The 9,825-nt window shown below is 48.6% G+C and overlaps 1 protein-coding gene across 3 annotated transcripts; it reads left to right on the forward strand.

Annotated features, from left to right (window-relative positions):
- Window positions 1–1,124: 1,124 nt before the first annotated feature.
- Window positions 1,125–5,990, forward strand: Spry2 (sprouty homolog 2 (Drosophila)). Of its 3 annotated transcripts, none has more exons than XM_013023830.1 (2): window positions 1,125–1,490; window positions 4,447–5,990. In XM_013023830.1, the coding sequence occupies exon 2, from the start codon at window positions 4,498–4,500 to the stop codon at window positions 5,443–5,445; it is 948 nt and encodes a 315-aa protein (XP_012879284.1). In that variant the 5' UTR covers window positions 1,125–1,490; window positions 4,447–4,497; the 3' UTR covers window positions 5,446–5,990. The 3 variants fall into 3 exon arrangements, with proteins under 3 accessions (XP_012879284.1, XP_012880729.1, XP_012880004.1); XM_013025275.1 differs by lacking the exon at window positions 1,125–1,490 and adding an exon at window positions 2,195–2,244; XM_013024550.1 differs by lacking the exon at window positions 1,125–1,490 and adding an exon at window positions 3,208–3,267.
- Window positions 5,991–9,825: the final 3,835 nt, after the last annotated feature.

Raw genomic sequence — 9,825 nt, forward strand, 5'->3', positions numbered from 1 at the left:
TCCAATCGAGAAACTAGGGAGTCGGACGCAATCAAATGCGAATCTGAGCGAGAGCCAGAAGGGACTTGAAACCCGAATCTGCATTCCGTTCCTCCCGTACAAGGCTCGGAAGGTGGGGGGAGGCGGTCGGTGCCGGTGCCCGGTGTATAATCGGGTTAATCCAGTAGACAAAGAATAAACCAATAGCCCTCCCACCTCACTTCCCGCTCCCCTTTTCCTTTCCCTCCTCCCCCAACTCCCCCTCTCCCGGCGTCGGCTCCCCGCCTCCCTCCGCGCTGGGGAGTAGGGTGGGGGAGGATGAAGTGGACTTGAAATGGATGCTGTCTAAAGTCTAAAACCTGCAACGGGTTGTGGACCGGCCCGGGGTTCATTGGAAACGTGCATTCCCGTTCCCCGATGGCCAGGGGAAAGTTTCCCTAAGTCCGGCTCCCCCGCCCCAGCCCCGAGGGGCTGCGGTCCTCGTGGCCTCTGCGGGGTGGGCGGGGGGGGGACCTTAAGGTCAGGGTTTCCTTGCAACTAGATAAACTGACCCGGGTGCTGGCTGGCCCGCGCGGCCCCGCGGGCGGGCGGGCGGGGTCCCCCGCGTGACGGCGCCCGGGCGGCAGGACCCGCCGGGGGGACGCGCGGGGCGGCGCGGTTGCCCTTTTGAATGCCTCCTGCGGCTCGGAGCGCCGGCGGGCGCTGGAGCGCGAGTGAATGTAGCCCCGCCGAGCCAATGAGCGGGGACCGGATGCGATATATCCTCTGGGACAACAACTGCTCTGTTCCGCCTCGGATCCACATGACGCCATTTACTGCTGCCGCGGCCGCCGCACAGCTCCCAGCCTCCTCCGGAAAGGCGAGGGCGCAGGCCAACGGCGAGCCCCCACCCCCACCCCCCCGGCCGGGCCCCGCACCCTCCTCCTCTTCCTCCTCCTCCTCCGCCCCCGCCCCTGTCGCCCCCGCCTCGGCCTCGCCGCCGCGCCTCCAGCTGCGCGCCGCAGCGCGAGCGGAGCACCGGGGCCGGCGGAGCGCGCAGCGCCCAGGCCCCCGCGCCGCCCGGCCCGGCTCGGCTCGCGGCGCCGCGCTCCCGACGCCACCGGGGCCGCCACCGCTCGGCGACCTGGAGCTGCTTTGTAAAAAGGCCGTTTCTCTGCTCCTTCGCCTCTTCTGTCGGGGGGGAAAAAGAGGAGAGAGAGACTCGCGGTGGGCGCTACGGCCTCTTGTTCATTGAGAGAGGGGAAAAATTAAGAAGAAGAAGAAGCAAGAGGAGATACTCGGCTGGCGTTTCTGGAAGAGTCGGGGGTCTTCCGAGCCCCCCGAGTGTGTTCACCGCGGGGGGGACCTGGCTCTGAATTTTCTTCTCCCACCGATTGCTCGGGAAGTTGAACTGAAGCAGAATTTAGAAAGAAGACAATTTTCCCCCTCGAAAGTTTGCATCGAGGTTGGATTTACTTGCACCTCGCAGGAAGAGAATCCTGGGGAGAGGGGTGTGCAGAGCCGCGATCACGGTGAGGCGCGTTCGGGTTTCTCGTGGAGCCGTGGCACCGGCGCGGGGCGGGCAACGTGGAGCCCGGTTGGGAGTGGGGTGCGTCTGTCCTCCGACCGTCCCCCCCACCCCCAGGCTTTCGTGGGGAGACGGCGTGGGGGGGGTAGATCCAGGGAGCTGGCGGTGGATCTACCCCTCCGGGAGCGGCCTGCCAGGGCTGGGGTCTGCTCTGTGCGCCCCCCCCCTTGTAGGATATCCAGTGGGGACCCCACGAGCCCTTGCTCCTGGGGAGAGAACACTTCGCCTGGATTTTTATCGGCGCCCCCTGCATTGGCCGCGAATTTGGCGCTGAGAGTGGAAAGGGAGGTGGGGGGATAGCACCCCGTTCTCCAGGTCGACCTGGCAGGCGCCTCGTAGCGCAAACCTGTTCCTTCCCGGTGGGAGGCAGAAGTTGCAAGGGAGTTTAACCGGAGTGAGGCAGGGGCGTCGCTGAAGTTGGGGGTGTACGGAGTTGCTCACTGTAGGCCAGACACCTCACGGGTGAGAAGAGCGGCGTGGACATCCAGTCTAGTCCACTGCGGGTGGGAGCGTCGCCCAGCCCGGCGCCGGCTCTCTGCGGTTCGGAAGTGCGGCTTGCTCGCTCGCTCTGTTTTTTTTTCCCCCCGGCTTTCCGTGGTCGGCCTCGGTCACGCTTTTATGTTTTTGGACTGGGAGGCTGCCCTTCCACAGGAAGAAAGTCATCAAGTGGTCGCGATCGTTTTTTCCATTATCTAAAAGTAGGTGGAAAAGAGGCTTGTGTGTGTGCGTGTGCGTGTATGTGTGTGTGTGTGTGTGTGCGCGCGCGCGCGTGGTGGTTGCTGTGTTTTCAGTTTGGAATCTTCTGCGTTTTTGTTTTATTTTTACAAAGCGGTTTCTGTGTCGGTTTGCCCCACCCTGGTGCTGAAGTCCTTTCTCCCTAATCCTCAGTCTGATCACACACAGTTCTTAATGGGGGTTTCAAAGCACTCTACAGTCGGAGGGAAGAGCTGGCAGCGTGCAGGGGAGTGGCGTGGGGAGTGCGAAGGAGGCCGGGGATGGGCAGAAAGCACTTTTTGCACACTCCGCCACCCCCTCTCAGAGCTGCTGCTTTTCCACGGCGAGCAGATCTGCGCGCGTGAAGTTTTGCAGCCGGGGGACCTGGGTCCCGCACGCCCGGCGTGTGCGGCGACGCTCGGGAGAAGGCAGTGTTTCCTTTCACTTTAAGCAATCTGGATTTGTGTGTGTGTGTTTTTTCTCTCTCCCTTTCCTCGGGGTCGGTGTTGCACCGTGGAGTCTCTGCTGCGCGCGTGGGGTTTGACCCGTGTGTCGGGCTGTGCACGTCCCAGACCCACGTTTTCTTTGCGGGGTGTGTGTTGGGGGGGTGTTGGAAACCTGTGCCGGAAGTTCCAGAGCCTTTGTAGATACACGCCTGGTGGTGGTGGTGGTGGGCTGCGTGACCCCTGGGGGCCGGGGGCCTCGGAGTGGCTCCCTCTTGGGGCTTGGAAGGCGGCTCTCCGGAGGTGGGGGGGTCTTTGTAGCCCCGGAGGTGGGCGAGTGCGCGCGTGAGTTTTCGTGACACGTCCCCGCCGGTGCGTCAGGGGATCGCGCGCGGGGGGCCAGGCTGGCTCCGGGACGGGCTCCCCGCCCTCCCCCCTCTTCCCTGGTCGGGGGCGGGGGGCTGGTTCTTGGCTGTGTCCCACCTGCTGGGGACCGTGTTGGGGCGCTGATAGAGCAGATAAACCCAGCGACAGCCCGGAGCAGCAGCGTTTGTCTGTTCCGAGGTGAGGAGATCCGGTTTCCAGCTCTGCCAGGCTCGGAACTGGAAGGCGTTTGTCACCTGCCTTCGTCTTCCTGGTGGCTCCCCTCCCCCCCCCTTTCTAAAAATCGGACATTGGATAAAGCTTCACTTTTGCCTGTGTGGCTTTTTCTGTGTGTGTGTGTGTGTGTGTGTGTGTTTTCTGAAAGTTTGGCAGGAAGGAAATGATCTTTTGAAACCTTACGAGTGACTGCAATCTGAAGAATTAGCTTTGGACAAGGACTCTAGAATTACTTGTTTGGGTTCTTACGGTGGGCTTTTAAGATGTTCTCTGGCTATTAGTTTTCGAAAGGAAAAGATGGGTTAAGATGGTGGCATTCTGTGTTTTTAAAACGGGGAAGGAACCACGTTTGAGCTTGAAGAATCTCTAAGGTGCCCTGGGCTGTCAGACCGGGCAGCATTTTCATTTCCCAGTTGTTGAGAAGTTGGAAATCTGTTCCTGTCTTGTTGTGTAAGGTGGCTTTAATCTGCTTTTGATACCTAATAGGATTTGAAATGATTTGTTTTTAATCCTGTGACTTTGTTCTACCATCAGTTATTTTAAATTGTAAACTTTATAGGTGTCCTTGGGGGGAAAGTACACCTTTTTTTAAAAAGAGAAAAGTATGTCTCTTTTTAACGTGTTACAGCCTTCCTAATGAATTAGAAAAGCTACAGAATATCAGATAACTCATAGTGCATGTATATAATCCAAAGGCAGACTCAGAAATGTACTAGCCTGCATTTGTTGATGTTTATGCCAAAAATGACCCTGGTCAATTTAACTCTATTTCAAATTCTGTAAAGGCATTTTTAACTTCTAAAAACGTCGGTAGCAATGTTAGATTCCAACTTTACTTTTTTGAAATTTTTATGTTGAACCTGAACCTTCCTGAATGTATGTTTATTTGAATAAGGGATTGTTACTTAAGTAATTCAGACAAAGATCAGCTTTGTGTCACTTCTGATCATGAGATTACAAAATTGTCAGTGCCCAGCCATCATCTTGACTTCTGACTACATGCCTTAAACAGGTAGCTGTTCTGATACCTCTCTACTGGCCTTCCATTTCAAATCCTGTGTGGTGTGGGGAGTTGGAAGAGTCAATTCAGGGTGGTAGAGATCTTAGAATATAAACATTCTCTTTCCTGTTGGTTTTCCCCAGGAGTTCAGATGTGTTCTAAGCCTGCCGGAGTGAACACACTTCCAAGACCTGATGGAGGCCAGAGCTCAGAGTGGCAACGGCTCACAGCCTTTGCTGCAGCCATCCCGTGACAGTGGCAGGCAGCGTGGGGAGCCGGACCCCAGGGATGCCCTCACCCAGCAGGTACATGTGTTGTCTCTGGATCAGATCAGAGCCATTCGGAACACCAATGAGTACACGGAGGGACCTACGGTGGTCCCACGACCTGGGCTCAAGCCTGCTCCTCGTCCTTCCACACAGCACAAGCATGAGAGACTCCATGGGCTGCCTGAGCACCGCCAGCCTCCCAGGCTCCAGCACTCACAGGTCCATTCTTTCACGAGAGCCCCTCTGTCCAGGTCCATCAGCACCGTCAGCTCAGGGTCTCGGAGCAGCACAAGGACAAGTACCAGCAGCAGCTCCTCTGAACAGAGACTGCTAGGGTCGTCCTTCTCCTCGGGGCCTGGTGCAGATGGCATCATTCGGGTGCAACCCAAATCTGAGCTCAAACCAGGCGAGCTGAAGCCACTGAGCAAGGAAGATTTGGGCCTGCATGCCTACAGGTGCGAGGACTGTGGCAAGTGCAAATGTAAGGAATGCACCTACCCGAGGCCCCTGCCATCGGACTGGATCTGCGACAAGCAGTGCCTTTGCTCAGCCCAGAACGTGATCGACTATGGGACTTGTGTGTGCTGCGTGAAAGGGCTCTTCTATCACTGCTCTAACGATGATGAGGACAACTGTGCTGACAATCCCTGCTCCTGCAGCCAGTCTCACTGTTGTACGCGATGGTCAGCCATGGGTGTCATGTCCCTCTTTTTGCCTTGCTTATGGTGTTACCTTCCAGCCAAGGGTTGCCTTAAATTGTGCCAGGGGTGTTATGACCGGGTTAACAGGCCTGGATGCCGTTGTAAAAACTCCAACACAGTTTGCTGTAAAGTTCCCACTGTCCCCCCCAGGAACTTTGAAAAGCCAACATAGCATTATTAATCCAGAGTATTACAGTAATAGGGGATTGTGTTCATGTTTTCTGTTTGCTTGTTTTCTTCTGTGTTGTTGTTTGTTTTTGCTTTTTGTTTTTTCCCTTACCACACATATGCAACCAACTTAACAGTTATAATCTTGGCACTGTTAGTAGAGATTTGGGATGTTTGCAGTGCGATGCTTTTTTGTCTGTGTGCCATTGGAACTGATAGGCTTGTTAGAACTCAGCTAATGGAGCGAAAAGTAAGGGGTACAGAACTTGGTGACCCACGTATTGCATAAGCTAAAGCAACAGACACTCCTAGGCAAAAGTTGTTTTTGTTTGTGAATAGGCCTTGCAAAATTTGTAAATTAGCAAATGACCTCGCCCCCCCATTGTTTTCTCCAGAGATAATGTGCTATATTTTTGTATATACAATAATATTTGCAACTGTGAAAAAAAAACAAGTTTGTGCCATTCTATGTGGCACAGTCACAAAATATTATACTAATATGTTGTACATTCGGAAGAATGTGAATCAATCAGTATGTTTTTAGATTGTATTTTGCCTTACAGAAAGCCTTTATTGTAAGACTCTGATTTCCCTTTGGACTTCATGTATATTGTACAGTTACAGTAAAATTCAACCTTTATTTTCTAATTTTTCAACATATTGTTTAGTGTAAAGTATATTTATTTGAAGTTTTATTATTTTATAAAAAAAGAATATTTATTTTAAGAGGCATCTTATAAATCTTGCCCCTTTTATCAGGATGTGATAGTTGCTGCAAATGAGGGGGTTTCCAGATGCATATGTTCAATATAAAATAGAAAATATATTAACGTTTGAAATTAAACTGAGCTTGTTTTGTCTTATTTGACCTGTGTGTTTTTCTTTCAAGGGCAAGAAACCACATTTTTATGCTATGGCTAGAATTTTAATGAAAGTTTCACTTGACAGTCTGATGCTTAGGATTATGCTTTAATGTCAGGTAGATTATTTTGTGAGTTTTCAGAGATAATGCTGCCTGTTTAGGGAGAACTGACTGGATATTGACTCTAGTCTGTGTTAATTCTTGAGTTTGTTTGGGCTCTATCACTGCCCATTCTTCTTCTGCCTTTCTGTTGACTTGCCTTTGGCCTTGGGTATACAGACTTTCCCCCAAGCCTCAGCTTACTTACTTAGGAGATGTTCCCAAAGGATTAACAATTAGACATTTAAAAAATATCTATATGAATATATAGCATTAAGAAGGCATACAGTGAAAGGTAACTCAACTAGAAGAACGAGTTTAGTGCAACAGATTTTTTTTAATGTATTGAACATGGTGTGTGTGTCAAGTATGAAGTATCTTTGTACATACATCAGGCCTTAAAATTGGGGCAAAAAAAATAACTGAGCTGCTAAGAAACAGTTGTTTTGTATTTTTTTTCTAGCCATTGTTTTAGACAGAAGTTTGTCACTGTCACACCAAATTCCTTATGTTAGAAAAGATACCATAAAATGTCAAATTCCTTATGTTAGAAAGATACCATAAAATGTAACATGTATAATTTTGTATGATATTTTGTCAGGTACTGGTCTTCAGTGTCAAGCTCCAGTTTAAAAAAAAAAACCCACTTAGAGCTCAGACTTGTTTGATCAAATTATGTAGGAAATGGTTAAATTTTGCTCTGGGTAAAAGACACGATATGGCCAAAAGTCAGTGTTTCAAGTTGTCTTTTGGGGAACAAAGACAGCAAGCTGCTACCTGTCCATCCTGACAAATATTAGGTTTTCTTAAGTCACTTGATTAGTCACTTTGTGACTGATGACTCTTTTCCAAAAGCACAACTTTAGGCTGCCAAGAATCACCGGAAGTCTAGGAAATGATTTACCTGCCGTTATTGCTTAATCTCTTGTTTCCTGTTCTCTGAGGTGAAGAGGTCTTAGTACAGGTTGTCTTCTGTTTTGTTTTTTTTTTAATTGGCTTTCAAGGAACCATGTAGTTTCCTCCCGTCTCAAGAATATTCAGTTCCTCTGAAATTTTTTCCAGGCAGCACAAGATTAGGTTTATTTAGTGATTATTTACTCTTATACTTCAATTTTGGGACACTAGATGTTGAATTGTGCTCAAATTTCGCTCAGGTAAACTTTAAAAGAATTAGATTATTGACAAGTGAGGCAGGGTTTCTTATTATAATTTTGAAGATACATAAATGTAAACATTGTGACTTATGAGCCTAATTCATCAGCACTGCCACATGCAGTGGTAAAGGTATTTTTATGGCACAGAAATTGGCATATTCAAAGTTTTTAGGGAGTATGTAAGCAGTCTTAAGAGTGTTCTGGTCACAAATGGCAGGTATGGAGCGTTTACTGCAAAGTTAGATTAAGAACAATTCCTTGTAGTTACTGAATCAGAAGGTCCAATGAGATGACTTGAAAATTTCCAATTTTAATCATTCCACAAGTGGCTAAGGAAGCTTAAGACTCCTGACCTAGGAATTGCTTTCTAGTTTGCTTTTTTTTTTTTAATGAATTTCAATAAAAAAGCCAACTCATTGATAAAAAGTAGGTTGCAAGGGGGCTTTGGGTGTAAGTCCTGGTAAATTTCAAGATGGAGTTGGGAAGTGGACTCCTCAAAATATTCCACTTAAACACTATTAAATGAACTTGTCTGTAAACCAGTACAGAATTTGTTTTCAAACTAAAGGGACTTAACTGTTTATGATGTCTTAACAGACTGAAGATAGTATTAGTATTACACTTATTTCACTTAGAAATAAAGAATAATCTCAAGTTCTAAATTACCTAAAACTGAAAAATCCTTCTTAGTTCAAATACAGCAAGTTTATAATTCAGTGGCCATTATTTGACATGAGGGATTAAAAGTACAATACAGCAAATGACTGGCAAGTGTTGAGGGGGAATTTTAAGAAACTCGTCTTGGAAAATAATCTATGCATGCTGTCTGTATTTGAGATTCATTTGGTAATGACAGCTTGATTGTTGTTGCTTAAAACATTCGTTTATGTGTTTTGAAAAAGATTTTAAGGCTCGCCAAATCATGTTGGAGCATGCTTGGGATAGTCTGAAAGAAAAAAAATGCCAAATCCTAGCTCTCTGCACAACTTCTTTTCTAGCACACACTTCTAATTCCTAAATGAAGGTATTGATGATAACCTTGAAATGAATTTCTTCTTTGCACTGTCCAGTGGGTGTTTGATAGGCAGTGGGTAGGTTTGATGTTGTGTCAAAGTGAGCATATGGATAGGATTTTTCAAAGGTTTGTTAATGGATTTAGAGTTTCACTTGCAGAAGTGACCTCTTTCTTTCCTCTCCTAAATGTGCAAAAGCACCAGGCCAAATGTATAAAAAGTCTTTTAACTTTGAACACTAGTTGAGGTCTACATCAAACATAAGTTTCCCAGCCAGGCGCCAGTGGCTCACGCCTGTAATCCTAGCTACTCAGGAAGCTGAGACCTGGCAGGAAAGTCTGTGAGACTCTTACCTCCAATTTAATCACAGAAAAAGCCAGAGGTGGCGCTGTGGCTCAAGTGGTAGAGTGTCAGCCTTGAGCAAAAGAAGCTCAGGGACAGTGCCTAGGCCCAGAGTTCAAGCCTCATGACCAACAAAAAAGAAAAAAAAAGGGAGGGCTGGGAAGGTGGCTCAGTGGTAGAGTACTTGCCTTGCTTGCATGAGGCCCTGGGTTTGATTCATAAGCACCACATTAGCAGAAAAAGCTGGAAGTGGCGCTGTGACTCAAATGGTAGAGTGCTAGCCTTGAGCTGAAGAGCCAAGGGACAGCGCCCAGGCCCAGAGCTCAGGCCCCATGACTGGAAAACAAAAAAAAAAACAAAGAAGCCTGTTTTGCCCAGGAAGGGAAGTTGGTGAGACTTATCTCCAATTAACCAGAACAAAACAAAACAAAACAGAAGTGGTGCTGTGGCTCTAGTGGTAGAGTGCTTGACTTGAGCTGAACAGCTGAGGGACAGCATCCAGGCCCAGAGTATGAGCCCCACAACGTACAACAACAAAAAACAACTTAACTGGGGAGGAGATGCTAAGGATAGAGAGCTTACTTAGCATGTGCAAGGCCTTGCATTCAAGCTCCTGCACAGTACAACAAAAACCTCATTAACTAGTATCAGCTAGTTTGGTTTGCAATCTATTAAAACACAGGTCCTGTTTATGTTTTTGTTGTTGTTGGTCATGGCGCTTGAACTCTGAAACTGGCACTGTCCCTCAGCTCTTCAGCTCAAGGCTAGCGCTCTACCACTTAAGCCACAGCACCACTTCCGGCTTTTTCTTTTTTTTTTTGGTTCTGGTCATGGGGCCTGAACTCTGGGCCTGGGCGCTGTCCCTCAGCTCTTCAGCTCAAGGCTAGCACTCTACCACTTGAGCCACAGCGCCA

The sequence above is a fragment of the Dipodomys ordii genome, unplaced genomic scaffold, assembly GCF_000151885.1.
Source record: "Dipodomys ordii isolate 6190 unplaced genomic scaffold, Dord_2.0 Scaffold1, whole genome shotgun sequence".
Lineage (NCBI taxonomy): Eukaryota > Metazoa > Chordata > Mammalia > Rodentia > Heteromyidae > Dipodomys > Dipodomys ordii.

Coding starts and splice junctions, on each gene's coding strand:
- Spry2 (XM_013023830.1), top strand. CDS start 4,498: ATGGAGGCCAGAGCTCAGAGTGGCAACGGCTCACAGCCTTTGCTGCAG.